Source organism: Ascaphus truei, chromosome 22, assembly GCF_040206685.1.
Source record: "Ascaphus truei isolate aAscTru1 chromosome 22, aAscTru1.hap1, whole genome shotgun sequence".
In the NCBI taxonomy this organism is placed as follows: Eukaryota; Metazoa; Chordata; class Amphibia; order Anura; family Ascaphidae; genus Ascaphus; species Ascaphus truei.
Window position 1 is genome coordinate 12,195,536 of NC_134504.1, and position 25,145 is coordinate 12,220,680.

At 61.9% G+C, this 25,145-nt stretch overlaps 2 protein-coding genes across 2 annotated transcripts in view; one reads left to right on the top strand and one right to left on the bottom strand.

Annotated features, from left to right (window-relative positions):
* Nucleotides 1-3,403: 3,403 nt before the first annotated feature.
* The window catches only part of NOTUM (notum, palmitoleoyl-protein carboxylesterase), a 30,761-nt gene continuing 9,019 nt past the window's right edge, over nucleotides 3,404-25,145 (bottom strand). Inside the window, 22 exon segments of the mRNA XM_075579993.1 lie at nucleotides 3,404-3,602; nucleotides 3,604-3,663; nucleotides 3,666-3,707; nucleotides 3,709-3,743; nucleotides 3,746-3,756; nucleotides 4,756-4,803; nucleotides 5,293-5,440; nucleotides 6,131-6,217; nucleotides 6,220-6,230; nucleotides 6,703-6,733; nucleotides 6,736-6,880; nucleotides 6,882-6,894; nucleotides 7,007-7,049; nucleotides 7,052-7,108; nucleotides 7,968-8,026; nucleotides 8,870-8,894; nucleotides 8,897-8,929; nucleotides 10,192-10,230; nucleotides 10,233-10,286; nucleotides 13,394-13,446; nucleotides 13,991-14,312; nucleotides 16,009-16,097. Of these exon segments, the coding sequence (XP_075436108.1) occupies nucleotides 3,453-3,602; nucleotides 3,604-3,663; nucleotides 3,666-3,707; nucleotides 3,709-3,743; nucleotides 3,746-3,756; nucleotides 4,756-4,803; nucleotides 5,293-5,440; nucleotides 6,131-6,217; nucleotides 6,220-6,230; nucleotides 6,703-6,733; nucleotides 6,736-6,880; nucleotides 6,882-6,894; nucleotides 7,007-7,049; nucleotides 7,052-7,108; nucleotides 7,968-8,026; nucleotides 8,870-8,894; nucleotides 8,897-8,929; nucleotides 10,192-10,230; nucleotides 10,233-10,286; nucleotides 13,394-13,446; nucleotides 13,991-14,295 (1,449 nt within the window). The 5' untranslated portion in view covers nucleotides 14,296-14,312; nucleotides 16,009-16,097 and the 3' untranslated portion in view covers nucleotides 3,404-3,452.
* Nucleotides 13,387-25,145, top strand: part of ASPSCR1 (ASPSCR1 tether for SLC2A4, UBX domain containing) — a 46,961-nt gene continuing 35,202 nt past the window's right edge. Inside the window, 1 exon segment of the mRNA XM_075579992.1 lies at nucleotides 13,387-13,439. The gene's annotated coding sequence lies outside the window, so the exon portion shown is untranslated.

The window sequence follows — 25,145 nt, forward strand, 5'->3', positions numbered from 1 at the left end:
AACACACAGCGCTCGTAACATGTACAGCACCTATAACACGCAGCACCCGTAACATGTACTGCATCCGTAACACGCAGCGCCTGTAACGTACAGCACCCGTAATACGCAGCGCCCGTAACATGTACAGCAAACACACAGCACCCGTAACATGTACAGTACCTATAACACGCAGCACCCATAACATGTACAGCAAACACACAGCACCCGTAACATGTACAGCACCTATAACACGCAGCACCCATAACCTGTACAGCAAACACACAGCACCCGTAACACGTACAGCACCCGTAACACGCAGCACCCGTAACGTGTACAGCAACCGTAACACGCAGCGCCCATAACGTGTACAGCATCTAACACGCAGCGCCCGTATCATGTACAGCACCCGTAACACGCAGCACCGTAACATGTACAGCACCCGTAACACGCAGCGCCCGTTACATGTACAGCACCCGTAACATGTACAGCACCCGTAACACGCAGCGCCCGTTACATGTACAGCACCCGTAACATGTACAGCACCCGTAACACGCAGCGCCCGTAACATGTACAGCACCTGTAACATGTACAGCACCCGTAACATGTACAGCAAACACACAGCGCCCGTAACATGTACAGCAAACACACAGCGCCCGTAACATGTACAGCACCTATAACACGCAGCACCCATAACATGTACAGCAAACACGCAGCACCCGTAACACGTACAGCAAACACGCAGCACCCGTAACACGTACAGCAAACACACAGCACCCGTAACCCGTACAGCAGCACCCGTAACGTGTACAGCAACCGTATCACGCAGCGCCCGTATCATGTACAGCAAACATACAACGCCCGTAACACGTACAGCACCTGTAACACGCAGCACCCGTAACATGTACAGCATCTAACACGCAGCGCCCGTAACACGTACAGCACCTGTAACACGCACAGCACCTGTAACATGTACAGCAAACACACAGCGCCTGTAACACGCAGCGCCCGTACCACACGGGCGCTGCGTGTTACAGGTGCTGAGCATGTTACAGGCGCTGCGTGTTACAGGTGCTGAGCATGTTACGGGCGCTGCGTGTTACAGGTGCTGAGCATGTTACGGGCGCTGCGTGTTACAGGTGCTGAGCATGTTACGGGCGCTGCGTGTTACAGGTGCTGAGCATGTTACGGGCGCTGCGTGTTACAGGTGCTGAGCATGTTACGGGCGCTGCGTGTTACAGGTGCTGAGCATGTTACGGGCGCTGCGTGTTACAGGTGCTGAGCATGTTACGGGCGCTGTGTGTTACAGGTGCTGAGCATGTTACGGGTGCTGCGTGTTACAGGTGCTGAGCATGTTACGGGCGCTGCGTGTTACAGGTGCGGAGCATGTTACGGGCGCTGCGCGTTACAGGTGCGGAGCATGTTACGGGCGCTGCGTGTTACAGGTGCTGAGCATGTTACAGGTGCGGAGCATGTTACGGGCGCTGCGTGTTACGGGCGCTGCGTGTTACAGGTGCTGAGCATGTTACGGGCGCTGCGTGTTACAGGTGCTGAGCATGTTACGGGCGCTGCGTGTTACAGGTGCTGAGCATGTTACGGGCGCTGCGTGTTACAGGTGCTGAGCGTGTTACAGGTGCTGAGCATGTTACGGGCGCTGCGTGTTACAGGTGCTGAGCATGTTACGGGCACTGCGTGTTACAGGTGCTGCATGTTACAAATGCTGCGTGTTACAGGTACCGTAGTGCTGTGCAACATGGACAGCACCTGTAACATACAGTACACAACACATACAGCACCCAATAAGACACACATGATCTGTAACACGCAGCACGCATACTGTGTAGGCTCGGAGCCACACAGCTTTCATATGATCACGTTACAGAAGATAGGATATCTCTCCCCTTTGCATCACACAGCCGCGCACACAAGTGAATAACAGTTCTACCAGAACCTACCCTGCACGTTGTGATACCTTTTACTGCCCGGCCGTTTCTCCGAGGTTTTCTCTGTGCAGAGGCTTTGGGAAGAACACATGTATATCAGGGGCCCGGAAATCTCATGCACGGCACCAACAATATTTACAGAGGAACAAATTCAGGTTTGCAGCCCATACAGTACACTAGGAATAGGGTTAATATGTAGCACCAGAGAGGAGTTGGACAGTCCTGTTACAGCCGTGTAACGCGCAGAGAACGCCCGCTATTCTGCGCAGATCAGCAATATCTTTATAGGCTTCTCGGATAAACTAGTCATCAACACCGCGAAAAATCAAGCGCTCGCAACAAGACCGAAAGCAAAACCAGCATCGCAAGGGTGCGCTGTACTGAATATATACATACAATAACGCAGAGGCATGTATCACCAGCCCTTATACAGAGAGACACACACACTCACTCTGTATATCAGTCACATGCAGTAATACACAGTAAGACACAGACATCCACGGCTGGGTAAAAAAATCCCTTTGTTTAATGGAGGGAATAGTTTCCTTTATACAGCACATGCATCGGCAGACACGCTATTTACATCTGTACACGGGCAGGTGTGTGTCCTGCCCCCATTCATAAATAGGATTTACAAAGTCCAATAAATAAGACTGTTCCCCCAAAACCCTGCTCCCCCACGTCCGCTCCCCCCAAAACCCTGCTCCCCACGTCCGTGTCCCGCATCCCCCTGAAACCCCTGCCTCCCTCCCCCCTGAAACCCTGCTCCCCACGTCCGCTCCCCTGAAACCCTGCTCCCCACGTCCACCGCTCCGCTCCTCCTGAAACCCTGCTCCCCCACGTCCGCTCCCTGAAACCCTGCTCCCCCCAGCCGCTCCCCCCAGGACCGCGCCCCCCGCTACCCCAGGACCGACTTTGCTTTTTATTATAAAAATATGTTACGAAATAATCTCATTTCTTCTCCGGTTGAATAAAAAGTCACATTATAAAATGGCGCAGGTTCCAGTCACATGATATGTGGCCCCCCCACACGTGCTCCTGTCACCAGCGGGAGACTGGGGGGTTGTCGGGGGGGGCATTCAGAGCCTCGCGAGTGGGGGGGGCCCCGCGAGTGACGTCCATGTGATTAGAACGGAACCCCTGTGTGAATTAAAGGTCCTGCCCACAGCGCTCCTTATTAGCCCTATACCCAGTTAGATGGCATTGTTAACAAGTCCCCCCTCCTTATAAGGAACTCCCATTGTTATAAACCCCTCCTCATTATAATGCCCCTAAACAAATTATAAACCCCACTCGAATGATGTGCCTTATTCTCCCCCCTCGATTATAATGACACTCATAATGATACCCCCCTCATTATCAGGACCCCCCCCCCCCCCCCGAGTATAATCCCCCTCATTATAATGACACTCCTGAGCATAATACCCCCTCATTATGACACCCCCCCGAGTATAAACCCCCCTCATAATGACACCCCCCCCCCCGAGTATAAACCCCCCTCGTTATGACACCCCCTCATTATAGTGGCGCCCCCTAGCTGCTCAGCATGCCCAGCAGCTTCCCCGGCTCCATGCCGTGCTGGCTCGCCATCTTCTGCACGTCGAAGCCGAGGTGCAGCAGGAACTGGACCACGCTCATCTCCTGCCCCGTGAAGTGGTCTCGGATGGAGGGGCAGGTGGGGTTACCACTGCGGCCAGGGGCAGCTGTCCATCAGGTGGAAGGGGCAGCCTTTCAGGGGGGTTTTTTGCTGTTCTTGTTGCTGTCCTGCAGACTGCGGTCCCAGCAATTGCAGCGCACGTGGAAGGGACGTGCCACGGACCTGCACTCTGTCCAGTGACTGCAACACAGAGAAGACACACACAGTCACGTGCCACAGGGGGGGGGGGGAATTGCACCACGGGGGGTGGAGAAAGACTCCACGGGGGGGGAGAAGTACGCCAGGGGAGGGAGAAGTACGCCACGGGGGGGGAGAAACTACGCCGCGGGGTGGGGGGGAAAAGTATGCCCCGGGGGGGGGAAAACTACGCCACGGGGGGGGGGGAGAAACTACGCCACGGGGGGGGAAACTACGCCACGGGGGGGGGGAAAACTACGCCACGGGGGGGAGAAACTACGCCACGGGGGGGGGGAGAAACTACGCCACGGGGGGGGGGGGGAAACTACGCCACGGGGGGGGGGGGGGGAAACTACGCCACGGGGGGGGGGGGGGGAAACTACGCCCACGGGGGGGGGGGAAGAGAAACTATGCCACGGGGGGGAGAAACTACGCCACGGGGGGAGAGAAACTACGCCACGGGGGGAGAGAAACTACGCCACGGGGGGGAGGAGAAACTACGCCACGGGGGGGAGAGAAACTATGCCACGGGGGGGGAGAGAACCTACGCCACGGGTGGTGGAGGGAGAAACCGCCACGGGGGGGATAAAACTACGTCACAGGGAGAACTACGCCACGGGGGGGGGAGAGAAACTACGCCACGGGGGGGGGGAGAGAAACTACGCCACGGGGGGGGGAGAAACTACGCCACTGGGGGGAGAGAAACTATGCCACGGGGGGGGGAGAGAACTATGCCACGGGTGGGGGGGGGGGAGAACTACGCCACGGGTGGGGGGGGGGGAAACTATGCCACGGGGGGGGGGAAACCTACGCCACGGGGGGGAAAAACTGCCACGGCGGGGGGGGGGGGAAACTACGCCACGGGGGGAAAAAAACTACGCCACGGGGGGGGAAAACTACGCCACGGGGGGGGAAACTATGCCACGGGGGGAACTACGCCACGGGGGGGGGACCGATGCCCACCGGGGGGGGAAAACATCTCGGGGGGTGGGGGGGACTTACCTGCGTGTTATGACCTCATGGGACAGGCAGGCCGGAGCGAAGCTGGCCCTGTAAGGGCAGAACATTTTATACAGTGACTGAACAAGCGGCGCGGGCGCAGAAAAGAGGTCACCAAGTACTGACTCCCCCCCCGTCCTGCTCAGACACGCACCCCCCCTCCCCCGTCCTGCTCGGACACGCACCCCCCCCCCCGTCCTGCTCGGACACGCACACCCCCCGTTCCTGCTCGGACACGCACACCCCCCCCCCGTCCTGCTCGGACACGCACCCCCCCCCCCCGTTCCTGCTCGGACACGCACCCCCCCCGTCCTGCTCGGACACGCACCCCCCCCGTCCTGCTCGGACACCCCCCCCCGTCCTGCTCGGACACGCACCCCCCCCCCACGTCCTGCTCGGACACGCACCCCCCCCGTCCTGCTCGGACACCCCCCCCGTTCCTGCTCGGACACGCACCCCCCCCCGTCCTGCTCGGACACGCACCCCCCCTCCGTCCTGCTCGGACACGCACCCCCCCTCCCCATCCTGCTCGACACGCACCCCACGTCCTTCAGTGTGTTCCTCAGCTCCCGCCCCAGGTTCTGGATATAAAGCCACTGACTCTCCTGCACCGGCTGCCCACTCAGATAAACATTATCCACAGTGAGCTGGGCCTCATCAAACAGCCACTGGACCACGAACACAGGACCTGGGAGACACGGACGAGATTCTCACACCCCACACACAGATCCTCCCATCAGGGGTCAACCTCCCTCTCAGGGAAGCTCTTTGCCCCCGTGAGGGAGCGTGTACATCCCCCCCCTTCCATGTGTACACCCCTCTTCCTCTTCATGTGTACACCTGCCCTCCTCTCCATGGGTACATCCCCCCATCTCTCCATGTGTACCCCCCCCATGTGAACACCCCCCCCCCATCCTCATGTGAAACCCCATCCTCCTCATGCGTGCATCCCCCCTTCTCCTCTCCATGTGTACATACCCCCCCATCTCCTCTCCATGTGTACACCCCCCCATGTGAACACCCCCCATCCTCATGTGAAACCCCATCCTCATGTGTACATTCCCCCCTCCTCTCCATGTGTACATTCCCTCCTCCTCTCCATGTGTACATTCCCCCCTCCTCATGTGTACACCCCCCACTCGTGTACATCCCCCTCCTCTCCATGTGTATACCCTCCCTCCTCTCCATGTGTACATACCACGCCCATCTCTCCATGTGTACGTCCCCCTCCTCTCCATGTGTACATACCCCCCCTCCTCTCCATGTGTACATAACCCCCCCTCCTCCTCTCCATGTGTACATAACCCCCCTCCATGTGTACATCCCACCCCCTACTCCTCATGTGTACACCCCCCCCCCCCCACGTTCTGATACTTACTTCTCAGCGTTGGGTAGATTTTATATCCGAAGAAGCAGTTCCACTCCTCTCCTTCCTTATACTGCAGCCTGCAACGTTCCGGACCCCCCCGTTCCAATGCCTGATATCACAGGAGGCACTGCGATGTCACCGTGAGAAGATTTGGGGGTCTCTGCTCCCCCATTCCCACTCTGCCCTTCCTCCCCACTCTCTGCCCCTCCTCTCCCACTCCCCACTCTCTGCCCTCCTCTCACCCCCTCCCCACTCTGCCCTCCTCTCCCCCCTCCCCACTCTGCCCTCCCTCTCCCCCCCCTCCCCACTCTCTGCCCCTCCTCTCCCCCCCCTCCCCACTCTCTGCCCCTCCTCTCCACTCTCTGCCCTCCTCTCCCCACTCTCTGCCCTCCTCTCCCCCCCTCCCCACTCCTCTCCCCCCCATTCCCACTCTCTGCCCTCCCTCCCCCCCCCATTCCCACTCTCTGCCCTCCTCCCCCCCATTCCCACTGTCTGCCCTCCCTCCCCCCCATTGCCACTCTCTGCCCTCGCTCCCCCCCCCATTCCCACTCTTTCCCTCCCTCCCCCCATTCCCACAGCACCTGATTCCTCTCTGGATGGCCTCGGTGGGGCACAGGTGAGAATATCCGCACAGTCTGTCCTCCGATACGGCTTGTTATCCAGGAACCAGCCGGAGTCGGAGAGACCTCGGACCTGGATCCCAGGGAATCCCAACGCCTCCAGCAGATCAGCCACCAGGTCAACATTTAGGAGGACCCCCCGTCCCACCGGCACTAGGGAGGCGGAGAGCGACACGTCAGGCTGACACGGCCCCTCTCCCGTCTGTTCTCCACCTTCCCTCCAATCAAACATACACAGATCCCCTCACACCTAGTAGGGTCTCACCTGCTTCCTGCCAGCAGCAGAACCTTGGCACTGTCCAACCCGCTCCCAGAAGTTCCTTCACCACCTCCTGTATAATGAGGGAGCCCATAAAGGCATATTCACCTACAAGAAGAAAAGATCAGCGCTGCCCCTATATACAGCCTATACGAGGGGAGACTCAGCGCTGCCCCTATATAGAGCCCTATAACGAGGAGAGACTAAGCGCTGCCCTATATACAGCCCTATACGAGGGGAGACGAAGCGCTGCCCCTATATACAGCCCTATAACGAGGAGAGACTAAGCGCTGCCCCTATATACAGCCCTATAACGAGAGAGACTAAGCGCTGCCCCTATATACAGCCCTATAACGAGGGGAGACTCAGCGCTGCCCCTATATACAGCCCTATAACGAGGGGAGACTAAGCGCTGCCCTATATATAGCCCTATAACGAGGGGAGACTCAGCGCTGCCCCTATATACAGCCCTATAACGAGGAGAGACTCAGCGCTGCCACTATCTACAGCCCTATAACGAGGAGAGCCTCAGCGCTGCCCCTATCTACAGCCCTATAACGAGGAGAGACTCAGCGCTACCCCTATCTACAGCCCTATAACGAGGGAGACTCAGCGCTACCCCTATCTACAGCCCTATAACGAGGGGAGACTCAGCGCTGCCCCTATAAATAGCCCTATAACGAGGAGAGACTCAGCGCTGCCCCTATAAATAGCCCTATAACGAGGGGAGACTAAGCGCTGCCCCTATCTACAGCCCTATAACAAGGAGAGACTAAGCGCTACCCCTATATACAGCCCTATAACGAGGGGCGACGCATTGCTGCCCCTATATACAGCCTATAACAAGGAGAGACTAAGCGCTGCCCCTATATACAGCCCTATAACGAGGGGCGACGCATTGCTGCCCCTATATACAGCCCTATAACGAGGGAGCCTCTATAAGGAGGAAAGTATTTTGCAGACTCACTTTTTTCTGACTTAAAGGAACTTCCACTCCACACATCACTGGAGCAGTATGGGATAAACCTGTAGGGGAAAGAGGGAGAGTTGGGAGGGCTGAGGTGTGTGTGATGGGGGGTTGGAAGAGAAGGTGGGGCGTGTGTATGGTGGGAGGGGTGGTGAGGTGGGGGGGTTAGGTGTGTGTGTGTGTGTATGGTGGGAGGGGGAGGGGTGGTGAGGTGTGTGTGTGTGTGTATTGTGGGAGGGGCAGTGAGGTGGGGAAGTTAGGTGTGTATGGTGGGAGGGGGAGGGGTGGTGAGGTGGGAGGGGGAGGGGTGGTGAGGTGGGGGGGTTAGGTGTGTATGGTGGGATGGGGAGGGGTGTGAGGTGTGTGGGGTGGTGAGGTGTGTGGGGTGGTGAGGTGGGGGGGTTAGGTGTGTATGGTGGGAGGGGGAGGGGGTGGTGAGGTGTGTGGGGTAGTGAGGTGGGGGGGTTAGGTGTGTATGGTGGGAGGGGGAGGGGAGGGGTGGTGAGGTGTGTGTGTATGGTGGGAGGGGTGGTGAGGTGGGGGGGTTAGGTGTGTGTGGTGGGAAGGGGAGGAGTGGTGATGTGTGGGTGTGGTGTCGGGGGTGAGGTGTCGGGGGGGGGGGGTGAGGTGTGGGTGAGGTGTCAGGGGGTGAGGTGTGTGAGGCGTGGGGGGGTGGGTGAGGCGTGGGGGGGGGGTGAGGCGTGGGGGGGTGAGGCATGGGGGGGTGAGGCGTGGGGGGGGGGGTGAGGCGGGGGTGGGTGAGGCGGGGGGGGGGGGGTGAGGTGGGGGGTGGGTGAGGCGGGGGGGGGGTGAGGCGTGGGGGGGGTGAGGCGTGGGGGGGGGGGTGAGGCGTGGGGGGGGTGAGGTGTGGGGGGGGTGAGGTGTGGGGTACCGATATTTACACCATGTTCGCGTTCCACCAGTGGGATTCTCTTCCGGCTGAGAGGACAAAATCCCTGAAGCTGAAAGAGGAAAAAATAAGCGTCAGAGGCTGCGATATGGGGCGAGCGCCAGAGGCTGCGATACGGGGCGAGCGCCAGAGGCTGCGATATGGGGCGAGCGCCAGAGGCTGCGATACGGGGCGAGCGCCAGAGGCTGCGATACGGGGCGAGCGCCAGAGGCTCCGATACAGGGCGAGCGCCAGAGGCTGCGATAACGGGGCGAGTGCCAGAGGCTGCGATACGGGGCGAGCGCCAGAGGCTGCGATACGGGGCGAGCGCCAGAGGCTCCGATACGGGGCGAGCGCCAGAGGCTGCGATACGGGGCGAGCACCATAGGCTCCGATACGGGGCGAGCGCCAGAGGCTCCGATACGGGGCGAGCGCCAGAGGCTCCGATACGGGGCGAGCGCCAGAGGCTCCGATACGGGGCGAGCGCCAGAGGCTCCGAAACGGGGCGAGCGCCAGAGCTCCGATACGGGGCGAGAGCGCCAGAGGCTCCGAAACGGGGCGAGCGCCAGAGGCTCCGATACGGGGCGAGCGCCAGAGGCTCCGATACGGGGCGAGCGCCAGAGGCTCCGATACGGGGCGAGCGCCAGAGGCTCCGATACGGGGCGAGCGCCAGAGGCTCCGATACGGGGCGAGCGCCAGAGGCTCCGAAACGGGGCGAGCGCCAGAGGCTCCGATACGGGGCGAGCGCCAGAGCTCCGATACGGGGCGAGCGCCAGAGGCTCCGATACGGGGCGAGCGCGAGTGAGAAATTCAGATAATCAGTGGGAGTGACAGAGACTCAGATATTCTGTGCAAGTGAGAGGTGAAATATAAAGTTGGTGTCACACAGAGCGGGGGTGTCACGTGGTGGGTGTGACACAGAGCGGGGGTGTCACGTGGTGGGTGTGACACAGAGCGGGGGTGTCACGTGGTGGATGTGACACAGAGCGGGGGTGTCACGTGGTGGGTGTGACACAGAGCGGGGGTGTCACGTGGTGGGTGTGACACAGAGCGGGGGTGTCACGTGGTGGGTGTGAGAGCGGCATGTCACGTGGTGGGTGTGACAGAGTGGGCGTGTCACGTGGTGGGTGTGACAGAGCGGGCGTGTCACGTGGTGGGTGTGACAGAGCGGGCGTGTCACGTGGTGGGTGTGACAGAGTGGGTGTGTCACGTGGTGGTGTGACAGAGCGGGCGTGTCACGTGTGGGTGTGACAAAGCGGGCGTGTCACGTGGTGGGTGTGACAGAGCGGGCGTGTCACGTGGTGGGTGTGGCAGAGCGGGCGTGAGATCACTTACCCGTTTTAGTCGCTGGCCATCCGTTGGAGCTCATAACCGTCTCATGGTGTCATATCTCAGGTCACAGGTCTCCGGGCTCGTGCAGTACCAGCCACCTGACATCGGACAGAACATGAGGACGAGAGCACAGGCATAATACAGTGCGAGAGAGAGGAGACACCAGAGAGAGTGCGAGAGAGAGGAGACACAGAGAGAGTGCGAGAGAGAGGAGACACCAGAGAGAGTGCGAGAGAGAGGAGACACCAGAGAGAGTGCGAGAGAGAGGAGACACCAGAGAGAGTGCGAGAGAGAGGAGACACCAGAGAGAGTGCGAGAGAGGAGACACCAGAGAGAGTGCGAGAGAGAGGAGACACCAGAGAGAGTGCGAGAGAGAGGAGACACCAGAGAGAGTGCGAGAGAGAGGAGACACCAGAGAGAGTGCGAGAGAGAGGAGACACCAGAGAGAGTGCGAGAGAGAGGAGACACCAGAGAGAGTGCGAGAGAGAGGAGACACCAGAGAGAGTGCGAGAGAGGAGACACAGAGAGAGTGCGAGAGAGGAGACACCAGAGAGAGTGCGAGAGAGGAGACACCAGAGAGAGTGCGAGAGAGAGACACCAGAGAGAGTGCGAGAGAGGAGACACCAGAGAGAGTGCGAGAGAGGAGACACCAGAGAGAGTGCGAGAGAGGAGACACCAGAGAGAGTGCGAGAGAGGAGACACCAGAGAGAGTGCGAGAGAGGAGACACCAGAGAGAGTGCGAGAGGAGACACCAGAGAGAGTGCGAGAGAGAGGAGACACCAGAGAGAGTGCGAGAGAGAGGAGACACCAGAGAGAGTGCGAGAGAGAGGAGACACCAGAGAGAGTGCGAGAGAGAGGAGACACCAGAGAGAGTGCGAGAGAGGAGACACCAGAGAGAGTGCGAGAGAGGAGACACCAGAGAGAGTGCGAGAGAGGAGACACCAGAGAGAGTGCGAGAGAGGAGACACCAGAGAGAGTGCGAGAGAGAGGAGACACCAGAGAGAGTGCGAGAGAGAGGAGACACCAGAGAGAGTGCGAGAGAGAGGAGACACCAGAGAGAGTGCGAGAGAGAGGAGACACCAGAGAGAGTGCGAGAGAGAGGAGACACCAGAGAGAGTGCGAGAGAGAGGAGACACCAGAGAGAGTGCGAGAGAGAGGAGACACCAGAGAGAGTGCGAGAGAGAGGAGACACCAGAGAGAGTGCGAGAGAGAGGAGACACCAGAGAGAGTGCGAGAGAGAGGAGACACCAGAGAGAGTGCGAGAGAGAGGAGACACCAGAGAGAGTGCGAGAGAGAGGAGACACCAGAGAGAGTGCGAGAGAGAGGAGACACCAGAGAGAGTGCGAGAGAGAGGAGACACCAGAGAGAGTGCGAGAGAGAGGAGACACCAGAGAGAGTGCGAGAGAGAGGAGACACCAGAGAGAGTGCGAGAGAGAGGAGACACCAGAGAGAGTGCGAGAGAGAGAGGAGACACCAGAGGAGAGTGCCGAGAGAGAGGAGACACCAGAGAGAGTGCGAGAGAGAGGAGACACCAGAGAGAGTGCGAGAGAGAGGAGACACCAGAGAGAGTGCGAGAGAGAAGACGGGAGACACCAGAGAGAGTGCGAGAGAGAGGAGACACCAGAGAGAGTGCGACAGAGAGAGGAGACACCAGAGAGAGTGCGAGAGAGAGGAGACACAGAGAGAGTGCGAGAGAGAGGAGACACCAGAGAGAGTGCGAGAGAGAGGAGACACCAGAGAGAGTGCGAGAGAGAGGAGACACCAGAGAGAGTGCGAGAGAGAGGAGACACCAGAGAGAGTGCGAGAGAGAGGAGACACCAGAGAGAGTGCGAGAGAGGAGAGACACCAGAGGAGAGTGCGAGAGAGAGGAGACACCAGAGAGAGTGCGAGAGAGGGAGACACCAGAGAGAGTGCGAGAGAGGAGACACCAGAGAGAGTGCGAGAGAGGAGACACCAGAGAGAGTGCGAGAGAGGAGACACCAGAGAGAGTGCGAGAGAGAGGAGACACCAGAGAGAGTGCGAGAGAGGAGACACCAGAGAGAGTGCGAGAGAGAGGAGACACCAGAGAGAGTGCGAGAGAGAGGAGACACCAGAGAGAGTGGAGAGAGGAGACACCAGAGAGAGTGCGAGAGAGAGGAGACACCAGAGAGAGTGCGAGAGAGAGGAGACACCAGAGAGAGTGCGAGAGAGGAGACACCAGAGAGAGTGCGAGAGAGAGGAGACACCAGAGAGAGTGCGAGAGAGAGGAGACACCAGAGAGAGTGCGAGAGAGAGGAGACACCAGAGAGAGTGCGAGAGAGGAGACACCAGAGAGAGTGCGAGAGAGGAGACACCAGAGAGAGTGCGAGAGAGGAGACACCAGAGAGAGTGCGAGAGAGAGGAGACACCAGAGAGAGTGCGAGAGAGAGGAGACACCAGAGAGAGTGCGAGAGAGAGGAGACCACCAGAGAGAGTGCGAGAGAGGAGACACCAGAGAGAGAGAGGAATGAGCGGCCACGGGCGAGGGACAGGGCCCTACAGCCTGACCCTATGACCCCACGCTGCTGCCCTACAGCCTGACCCTGTGACCCCACGTTGCTGCCCTACAGCCTGACCCTGTGACCCCACGTTACTGCCCCACAGCATGACCCTGTGACCCGAGGCCCCACAGCCTGACCCTATGACCCCAAGCTGCTGCCCCACAGCCTGACCCAGTGACCCCACGCTGCTGCCCCATAGCCTGACCCTGTGACCCCAAGCTGCTGCCCCACAACCTGACCCTATGACCTCATGCTGCTGCCCCACAACCTGACCCTATGACCTCATGCTGCTGCCCCACAGCCTGACCCTGTGACCCCACTCTGCTGCCCCACAGCCTTACCAAAGTCCCCACAGCCTGACCCAGTCACCTGACGCTGCTGACCCACAGGCTGACCCGAGTCGCCACAGCCCAACCCTGTGACCCCAGTCCCCACAGCCCGACCCTGTGACCCGTGGCCCCACAGCCTGACCCTGTGACCCCACAGCCTGACCCTGTGACCCGTGGTCCCACAGCCTGACCCTGTGACCCCACAGCCTGACCCTGTGACCCCACAGCCTGACCCTGTGACCCGTGACCCCCTGCTGCTCTTTCATCTCAGTGTCCGGTTCAGTCTGTGTATTTGTACTCGGCAGAGAGACCGGGGAAGGACGAGGAGGGGACGGGAGAGGACGAGGAGGGGTTTACCTTCCAGGAAGATTAGCCACCGCCGGCTGCCCTGGGACTCTTTCAGGTAGTAACTGAAACGCAGACATAACACGGAGCTGTGAATTCGGGGGGCAGAGAGGCTGGCAGGGGGGCACATATACATATATAGTGGTGTCCAGAATTGGAGCTATATACAAATAAAGTAATAACAATTTCCTAGCCAATATCTACTCATATACAATGTTATACCCCTATAGATCAGCTGTACTATGACCTGCCATATGTACCCACCATGTGTATCCACCGGTGTATACCCCACTCATCACATTACCCTATGTCCCCCCTCACGTCGCACTGCCGTTGCCCTGTGCCCCCCCTCACCTCGCACTGCCATTGCCGTGCCCCCCTCACCTCTCGCTGCCCTTGCCCTGTGTCCCCCCTCACCTTGCACTGCAGTTGCCCTGTGTCCCCCCTCACCTCGCACTGCAGTTGCCCTGTGTCCCCCCTCACCTCGCACTGCAGTTGCCCTGTGTCCCCCCTAACCTTGCATTGCAGTTGCCCTGTGTCCCCCCTCACCACGCGCTGCCCTCACCTCGTGCTGCCGTTGCCCCCCCCCCCCCCGCCCCCGTGACATACCCCGCGGGGCTCCCGTCATTGCAGGTCACAGACTGGTTGCGCAGTAGGTGCAGTTTCATGTCCTCCTGCAGGCTCTGCGCGGAGCACGGGTACAGAGACTGCGCCAGACTCTTGATCTGAGCCATAAAATTATCCATATTTCCCTCCACCGCCGTGAAGTCCAAAGGGAAGCTCTCCCCGCCCCCCTCGCCCCTCTCCCGGCTGCTGGGTGCCGGCTGCTGGGCACGTCTCCGCCAACTCTTCCTGCCCCCCGCGGGTATCACACTGAGCAGCAGCAGCAATGTCACACACACCCCTCCTGCCATCCCCCCCGAGTGTCAGCCTGCGGAGAAAGGGAAACGTCATCAGGGGAGACCCCCACAGCGGTCATCAGGGGAGACCCCCCACAGCGGTCATCAGGGGAGACCCCCCACAGCGGTCATCAAGGGAGACCCCCCCACAGCGGTCATCCGGGGAGACCCCCCACAGCGGTCATCAGGGGAGACCCCCCACAGCGGTCATCAGGGGAGACCCCCCACAGCGGTCATCAGGGGAGACCCCCCACAGCGGTCATCCGGGGAGACCCCCCACAGCGGTCATCCGGGGAGACCCCCACAGCGGTCATCAAGGGAGACCCCCCCACAGAGGTCATCAGGGGAGACCCCCACAGCGGTCATCAAGGGAGACCCCCCCGCAGCGGTCATCAGGGGAGACCCCCCCGCAGCGGTCATCAAGGGAGACCCCCCCACAGCGGTCATCAGGGGAGACCCCCCACAGCGGTCATCAGGAGAGAACCCCCCACAGCGGTCATCAGGGGAGACCCCCCACAGCGGTCATCAGGGGAGACCCCCCACAGCGGTCATCAGGGGAGACCCCCACAGCGGTCATCAAGGGAGACCCCCCCACAGAGGTCATCAGGGGAGACCCCCACAGCGGTCATCAAGGGAGACCCCCCCCGCAGCGGTCATCAGGGGAGACCCCCCCGCAGCGGTCATCAAGGGAGACCCCCCCACAGCGGTCATCAGGGGAGACCCCCCACAGCGGTCATCAGGAGAGACCCCCCACAGCGGTCATCAGGGGAGACCCCCCACAGCGGTCATCAGGGGAGACCCCCCACAGCGGTCATCAGGGGAGACCCCCCACAGCGGTCATCCGGGGAGACCCCCCACAGCGGTCATCAGGGGAGACCCCCACAGCGGTCATCAAGGGAGACCCCCCCACAGAGGTCATCAGGGGAGACCCCCACAGCGGTCATCAAGGGAGACCCCCCCACAGCGGTCATCAGGGGAGACCCCCCCGCAGCGGTCATCAAGGGAGACCCCCCCACAGCGGTCATCAGGGGAGACCCCCCACAGCGGTCATCAGGAGAGACCCCCCACAGCGGTCATCAGGGGAGACCCCCCACAGCGGTCATCAGGGGAGACCCCCCACAGCGGTCATCAGGGGAGACCCCCCACAGCGGTCATCCGGGGAGACCCCCCACAGCGGTCATCAGGGGAGACCCCCACAGCGGTCATCAAGGGAGACCCCCCCACAGAGGTCATCAAGGAAGACCCCCCCACAGCGGTCATCAGGGGAGACCCCCCCACAGCGGTCATCAGGGGAGACCCCCCACAGCGGTCATCAGGGGAGACCCCCCACAGCGGTCATCAGGGGAGACCCCCCACAGCAGTCATCAGGGGAAACCCCCCACTGCGGTCAGCAGGGGAGACCCCCCGCAGCGGCCAGCAGGGGAGACCCCCCGCAGCGGCCAGCAGGGGAGACCCCCACAGCGGCCAGCAGGGGAGACCCCCACAGCGGCCAGCAGGGGAGACCCCCACAGCGGCCAGCAGGGGAGACCACCACAGCGGCCAGCAGGGGAGACCCCCCGCAGCGGCCAGCAGGGGAGACCCCCGCAGCTGAGACTATTGGATCAGAACAAACTGTCAAACAGGGGCATGTACTGGGCACAGACAGCACCGGACCTCACCCCCCCCATTCCCTGCCACACCGGACTATCCCACTCTCACTGCCCCCCTGTCTGTGTCCCCGTCACTGACCTTATTTCCTATACCAGCGGTGACCAAACGGTGGCGCTGCTCGCGGAGAAATGAATGCTCCAATTAACACGTTAACTGCCAGCGTCGCACTGCGTCCCAAGAGAAAGAGAGAACACGTGAGCAGAACCTCCCCGGCCGCAGGATAAGGGGGTCTTATCTGTATAAGGGGGTCTTATCTGTATAAGGGGGTCATATCTCTATAAGGGGGTCATATCTCTATAAGGGGGTCAAATCTCTATAAGGGAGGTCATATCTCTATAAGGGGGTCATATCTCTATAAGGGGGTCATATCTCTATAAGGGGGTCATATCTCTATAAGGGAGGTCATATCTCTATAAGGGGGTCATATCTCTATAAGGGGGTCATATCTCTATAAGGGAGGTCATATCTCTATAAGGGGGTCATATCTCTATAAGGGGGTCATATCTCTATAAGGGGGTCATATCTCTATAAGGGGGTCATATCTCTATAAGGGGGTCATATCTCTATAAGGGGGTCATATCTCTATAAGGGGGTCATATCTCTATAAGGGGGTCATATCTCTATAAGGGGGTCATATCTATATAAGGGGGTCATATCTATATAAGGGGGTCATATCTCTATAAGGGGGTCATATCTCTATAAGGGGGTCATATCTCTATAAGGGGGTCATATCTCTATAAGGGGGTCTTATCTCTATAAGGGGGTCTTATCTCTATAAGGGGGTCATATCTCTATAAGGGGGTCATATCTCTATAAGGGGGTCATATCTCTATAAGGGGGAGTGCTAGCAATAAGCACGCACTGCGTGTCGTCTGGCTCTCGAAATTCAGAAGATTATCGCACGCCCCCCCTCCCTGTGATATGTGCGCCCGGGGACACGCAGCAGCATATACGCCCCGGGGGGGGGGGGGGGGAGGGGGGAAACACACGCGCAGCATATACGCTCCGGGGGGGGCAGACACGCGCAGCATATACGCCCCAGGGGGGGGGAACACACGCGCAGCATATACGCCTCCGGGGGGGGGGCAGACACGCGCAGTGTGTATGCCCCCCCTCTGCACGCCCTCCCCCACATCTACAGCGTGCCCCCCCCACTGCACATCTACAGCGCCCCCCCACTGCACATCTACAGCGCCCCCCCCCACTGCACATCTACAGCGCCTTCCCCACTGCACATCTACAGCGCCCCCCCCCACTGCACATCTACAGCGCCTTCCCCACTGCACATCTACAGCGCCCCCACCCACTGCACATCTACAGCGCGCATTCCCCACTGCACATCTACAGCGCCCCCCCCACTGCACATCTACAGCGCCTTCCCCACTGCACATCTACAGCGCCCCCCCCACTGCACATCTACAGCGCCCCCCCCACTGCACATCTACAGAGCCCCCCCACTGCACATCTACAGCGCCCCCCCACTGCACATCTACAGCCTCCCCTCCACTGCACATCTACAGCACCTTCCCCACTGCACATCTACAGCGCCCCCCCCACTGCACATCTACAGCGCGCCTTCCCCACTGCACATCTACAGCGCCCCCCCCACTGCACATCTACAGCGCCCCCCCCCACTGCACATCTACAGCGCGCCCTCCCCATTGCACATCTACAGCGCCCCCCCACTGCACATCTACAGCGCCCCCCCACTGCACATCTACAGCGCGCCTTCCCCACTGCACATCTACAGCGCCCCCCCACTGCACATCTACAGCGCCCCACCCCCCACTGCACATCTACAGCGCCCCCCCACTGCACATCTACAGCGCCTTCCCCACTGCACATCTACAGCGCCCCCCCACTGCACATCTACAGCGCGCCCTCCCCACTGCACATCTACAGCGCCCCCCCACTGCACATCTACAGCGCCCCCCCACTGCACATCTACAGCGCGCCTTCCCCACTGCACATCTACAGCGACCCCCCACTGCACATCTACAGTGTGCCCCCCCCACTGCACATCTACAGCGCCCCCCCCCACTGCACATCTACAGCGCCTTCCCCACTGCAAATCTACAGCGCCCCCCCCCCACTGCACATCAACAGCGCCCCCCCACTGCACATCTACAGCGCCCCCCCCACTGCACATCTACAGCGCCCCCCCCACTGCACATCTACAGCGTGCCCCCCCACTGCACATCTACAGCGCCCCCCCCCCACTGCACATCTACAGCGCGCCTTCCCCACTGCACATCTACAGCGCCCCCCCCACTGCACATCTACAGCGCCCCCCCACTGCACATCTACAGCGCCCCCCCACTGCACATCTACAGCGCCCCCCCACTGCACATCTACAGCGCCCCCCCACTGCACATCTACAGCGCCTTCCCCACTGCACATCTACAGCGCCCCCCCCACTGCACATCTACAGCGCGCCTTCCCCACTGCACATCTACAGCGCGCCCCCCCCACTGCACATCTACAGCGCGCCCCCCCCACTGCACATCTACAGCGCGCCTTCCCCACTGCACATCTACAGCGCCCCCCAACTGCACATCTACAGCGCGCCTTCCCCACTGCACATCTACAGCGCTCCCCCACTGCACATCTACAGCGCCCCCCCCACTGCACATCTACAGCGCCCCCCCCACTGCACATCTACAGCGCGCCTTCCCCACTGCACATCTACAGCGCCCCCCCCACTGCACATCTACAGCGCCCCCCCCCACTGCACATCTACAGCGCGCCCCCCCCACTGCACATCTACAGCGCGCCTTCCCCACTGCACATCTACAGCGTGCCCCCCCACTGCACATCTACAGCGCCCCCCCCCACTGCACATCTACAGCGCGCCTTCCCCACTGCACATCTACAGCGCGCCCCCCCACTGCACATCTACAGCGCGCCCCCCCACTGCACATCTGCAGCGCCCCCCCACTGCACATCTACAGCGCGCCCCCCCACTGCACATCTACAGCGCCCCCCCACTGCACATCTACAGCGCCCCCCCCCCACTGCACATCTACAGCGTGCCCCCCCCCACTGCACATCTACAGTGCCCCCCCACTGCACATCTACAGCGACCCCCCCACTGCACATCTACAGCGCGCCCCCCCCACTGCACATCTACAGCGCACCTTCCCCACTGCACATCTACAGCGCGCCCCCCCCCACTGCACATCTACAACGCGCCCCCCCCCACTGCACATCTACAGCGCGCCTTCCCCACTGCACATCTACAGCGCCTTCCCCACTGCACATCTACAGCGCCCCCCCACTGCACATCTACAGCGCGCCCCCCCCACTGCACATCTACAGCGCGCCCCCCCACTGCACATCTACAGCGCACCTTCCCCACTGCACATCTACAGCGCGCCCCCCCCCCACTGCACATCTACAGCGCGCCCCCCCCCCACTGCACATCTACAGCGCGCCCCCCCCACTGCACATCTACAGTGCTCCCCCCCCACTGCACATCTACAGCGCCCCCCCCACTGCACATCTACAGCACGCCTTCCCCACTGCACATCTACAGCGCGCCCCCCCACTGCACATCTACAGCGCCCCCCCACTGCACATCTACAGCGCCCCCCCACTGCACATCTACAGCGCCCCCCACTGCACATCTACAGCGCGCCCCCCCACTGCACATCTACAGCGCCCCCAACCACTGCACATCTACAGCGCGCCCCCCCACTGCACATCTACAGTGCCTTCCCCACTGCACATCTACAGCGCCCCCAACCACTGCACATCTACAGCGCGCCCCCCCACTGCACATCTACAGCGCCTTCCCCACTGCACATCTACAGCGCGCCCCCCCCACTGCACATCTACAGCGCGCCTTCCCCACTGCACATCTACAGCCCCCCCCCACTGCACATCTACAGCGCGCCTTCCCCACTGCACATCTACAGCGCACCCCCCCACTGCACATCTACAGCGCGCCTTCCCCACTGCACATCTACAGCGCGCCCCCCCACTGCACATCTACAGCGCCCCCCCCACTGCACATCTACAGCGTGCCCCCCCCACTGCACATCTACAGCGTGCCCCCCCCACTGCACATCTACAGCGCCCCCCCCCACTGCACATCTACAGCGCCCCCCCCCACTGCACATCTACAGCACGCCCCCCCACTGCACATCTACAGCGCCCCCCCACTGCACATCTACAGCGCCCCCCCCACTGCACATCTACAGCGCCCCCCCACTGCACATCTACAGCGCGCCTTCCCCACTGCACATCTACAGCGCCCCCCCCACTGCACATCTACAGCGCGCCCCCCCCACTGCACATCTACAGCGCGCCTTCCCCACTGCACATCTACAGCGTGCCCCCCCACTGCACATCTACAGCGCGCCTTCCCCACTGCACATCTACAGCGCGCCTTCCCCACTGCACATCTACAGCGCCCCCCCCCCCACTGCACATCTACAGCACGCCTTCCCCACTGCACATCTACAGCGCGCCCCCCCACTGCACATCTACAGCGCCCCCCCACTGCACATCTACAGCGCCCCCCCCACTGCACATCTACAGCGCCCCCCCCACTGCACATCTACAGCGCCCCCCCACTGCACATCTACAGCGCGCCCCCACACTGCACATCTACAGCGCCCCCCCCACTGCACATCTACAGCGCCCCCCCCACTGCACATCTACAGTGCCCCCCCACTGCACATCTACAGCGACCCCCCACTGCACATCTACAGCGTGCCTTCCCCACTGCACATCTACAGCGCCTTCCCCACTGCACATCTACAGCGCCCCCCCACTGCACATCTACAGCGCGCCCCCCCCACTGCACATCTACAGCACCCCCCCCACTGCACATCTACAGCGCCCCCCCCCCACTGCACATCTATAGCGTGCCCCCCCCCACTGCACATCTACAGCGCCCCCCCACTGCACATCTACAGCGCCTTCCCCACTGCACATCTACAGCGCTCCCCCACTGCACATCTACAGCGCCCCCCCCACTGCACATCTACAGCGCCCCCCCCACTGCACATCTACAGCGCGCCTTCCCCACTGCACATCTACAGCGCCCCCCCCACTGCACATCTACAGCGCCCCCCCCACTGCACATCTACAGCACGCCCCCCCCACTGCACATCTACAGCGCGCCTTCCCCACTGCACATCTACAGCGTGCCCCCCCACTGCACATCTACAGCGCGCCTTCCCCACTGCACATCTACAGCACCCCCCCCACTGCACATCTACAGCGCCTTCCCCACTGCACATCTACAGCGCGCCCCCCCCACTGCACATCTACAGCGCGCCCCCACTGCACATCTACAGCGCCCCCCCACTGCACATCTACAGCGCCTTCCCCACTGCACATCTACAGCGCGCCCCCCCCACTGCACATCTACAGCGCCCCCCCCACTGCACATCTACAGCGCGCCTTCCCCACTGCACATCTACAGCGCCCCCCCCACTGCACATCTACAGCGCGCCTTCCCCACTGCACATCTACAGCGCGCCCCCCCACTGCACATCTACAGCGCGCCCCCCCACTGCACATCTGCAGCGCCCCCCCCCCACTGCACATCTACAGCGCCCCCCCACTGCACATCTACAGCGCCCCCCCACTGCACATCTACAGCGCGCCCCCCCACTGCACATCTACAGCGCCCCCCCACTGCACATCTACAGCGCCCCCCCCCACTGCACATCTACAGCGTGCCCCCCCCCACTGCACATCTACAGTGCCCCCCCACTGCACATCTACAGCGACCCCCCCACTGCACATCTACAGCGCGCCTTCCCCACTGCACATCTACAGCGCGCCTTCCCCACTGCACATCTACAGCGCCTTCCCCACTGCACATCTACAGCGCCCCCCCACTGCACATCTACAGCGCGCCCCCCCCACTGCACATTTACAGCGCCCCCCACTGCACATCTACAGCGCGCCCCCCCCACTGCACATCTACAGCGCGCCCCCCCCCACTGCACATCTACAGCGCGCCCCCCCCACTGCACATCTACAGTGCCCCCCCCACTGCACATCTACAGCGCCCCCCCCACTGCACATCTACAGCACGCCTTCCCCACTGCACATCTACAGCGCGCCCCCCCACTGCACATCTACAGCGCCCCCCCACTGCACATCTACAGCGCCCCCCACTGCACATCTACAGCGCGCCCCCCCACTGCACATCTACAGCGCGCCCCCCCACTGCACATCTACAGCGCCCCCAACCACTGCACATCTACAGCGCGCCCCCCCACTGCACATCTACAGCGCCTTCCCCACTGCACATCTACAGCGCGCCCCCCCCACTGCACATCTACAGCGCGCCTTCCCCACTGCACATCTACAGCCCCCCCCCACTGCACATCTACAGCGCGCCTTCCCCACTGCACATCTACAGCGCACCCCCCCACTGCACATCTACAGCGCGCCTTCCCCACTGCACATCTACAGCGCGCCCCCCCACTGCACATCTACAGCGCCCCCCCCCACTGCACATCTACAGCGTGCCCCCCCCCCACTGCACATCTACAGCGTGCCCCCCCCACTGCACATCTACAGCGCGCCCCCCCCACTGCACATCTACAGCGCCCCCCCCCCACTGCACATCTACAGCGCCCCCCCCCCCACTGCACATCTACAGCACGCCCCCCCACTGCACATCTACAGCGCCCCCCCACTGCACATCTACAGCGCCCCCCCACTGCACATCTACAGCGCCCCCCCCACTGCACATCTACAGCGCGCCCCCACACTGCACATCTACAGCGCCCCCCCCACTGCACATCTACAGCGCCCCCCCCACTGCACATCTACAGTGCCCCCCCACTGCACATCTACAGCGACCCCCCACTGCACATCTACAGCGTGCCTTCCCCACTGCACATCTACAGCGCCTTCCCCACTGCACATCTACAGCGCCCCCCCACTGCACATCTACAGCGCGCCCCCCCCACTGCACATCTACAGCACCCCCCCCACTGCACATCTACAGCGCCCCCCCCCCACTGCACATCTATAGCGTGCCCCCCCCCACTGCACATCTACAGCGCCCCCCCACTGCACATCTACAGCGCCTTCCCCACTGCACATCTACAGCGCTCCCCCACTGCACATCTACAGCGCCCCCCCCACTGCACATCTACAGCGCCCCCCCCACTGCACATCTACAGCGCGCCTTCCCCACTGCACATCTACAGCGCCCCCCCCACTGCACATCTACAGCGCCCCCCCCACTGCACATCTACAGCACGCCCCCCCCACTGCACATCTACAGCGCGCCTTCCCCACTGCACATCTACAGCGTGCCCCCCCACTGCACATCTACAGCGCGCCTTCCCCACTGCACATCTACAGCACCCCCCCCACTGCACATCTACAGCGCCTTCCCCACTGCACATCTACAGCGCGCCCCCCCCACTGCACATCTACAGCGCGCCCCCACTGCACATCTACAGCGCCCCCCCACTGCACATCTACAGCGCCTTCCCCACTGCACATCTACAGCGCGCCCCCCCCACTGCACATCTACAGCGCCCCCCCCACTGCACATCTACAGCGCGCCTTCCCCACTGCACATCTACAGCGCCCCCCCCACTGCACATCTACAGCGCGCCTTCCCCACTGCACATCTACAGCGCGCCCCCCCACTGCACATCTACAGCGCGCCCCCCCACTGCACATCTGCAGCGCCCCCCCCCCCACTGCACATCTACAGCGCCCCCCCACTGCACATCTACAGCGCGCCCCCCCACTGCACATCTACAGCGCCCCCCCACTGCACATCTACAGCGCCCCCCCCCACTGCACATCTACAGCGTGCCCCCCCCCACTGCACATCTACAGTGCCCCCCCACTGCACATCTACAGCGACCCCCCCACTGCACATCTACAGCGCGCCTTCCCCACTGCACATCTACAGCGCGCCTTCCCCACTGCACATCTACAGCGCCTTCCCCACTGCACATCTACAGCGCCCCCCCACTGCACATCTACAGCGCGCCCCCCCCACTGCACATTTACAGCGCCCCCCACTGCACATCTACAGCGCGCCCCCCCCACTGCACATCTACAGCGCGCCCCCCCCACTGCACATCTACAGCGCGCCCCCCCCACTGCACATCTACAGTGCCCCCCCCACTGCACATCTACAGCGCCCCCCCCACTGCACATCTACAGCACGCCTTCCCCACTGCACATCTACAGCGCGCCCCCCCACTGCACATCTACAGCGCCCCCCCACTGCACATCTACAGCGCCCCCCACTGCACATCTACAGCGCGCCCCCCCACTGCACATCTACAGCGCGCCCCCCCACTGCACATCTACAGCGCCCCCAACCACTGCACATCTACAGCGCGCCCCCCCACTGCACATCTACAGCGCCTTCCCCACTGCACATCTACAGCGCGCCCCCCCCACTGCACATCTACAGCGCGCCTTCCCCACTGCACATCTACAGCCCCCCCCCACTGCACATCTACAGCGCGCCTTCCCCACTGCACATCTACAGCGCACCCCCCCACTGCACATCTACAGCGCGCCTTCCCCACTGCACATCTACAGCGCGCCCCCCCACTGCACATCTACAGCGCCCCCCCCCACTGCACATCTACAGCGTGCCCCCCCCCCACTGCACATCTACAGCGTGCCCCCCCCCACTGCACATCTACAGCGCGCCCCCCCCACTGCACATCTACAGCGCCCCCCCCCCACTGCACATCTACAGCGCCCCCCCCCCCACTGCACATCTACAGCACGCCCCCCCACTGCACATCTACAGCGCCCCCCCACTGCACATCTACAGCGCCCCCCCACTGCACATCTACAGCGCCCCCCCCACTGCACATCTACAGCGCCCCCCCACTGCACATCTACAGCGCCTTCCCCACTGCACATCTACAGCGCGCCCCCCCCACTGCACATCTACAGCGCGCCTTCCCCACTGCACATCTACAGCCCCCCCCCACTGCACATCTACAGCGCGCCTTCCCCCACTGCACATCTACAGCGCCCCCCCACTGCACATCTACAGCGCCCCCCCACTGCACATCTACAGCGCCCCCCCCACTGCACATCTACAGCGCCCCCCCACTGCACATCTACAGCGCCTTCCCCACTGCACATCTACAGCGCGCCCCCCCCACTGCACATCTACAGCGCGCCTTCCCCACTGCACATCTACAGCCCCCCCCCCACTGCACATCTACAGCGCACCCCCCCACTGCACA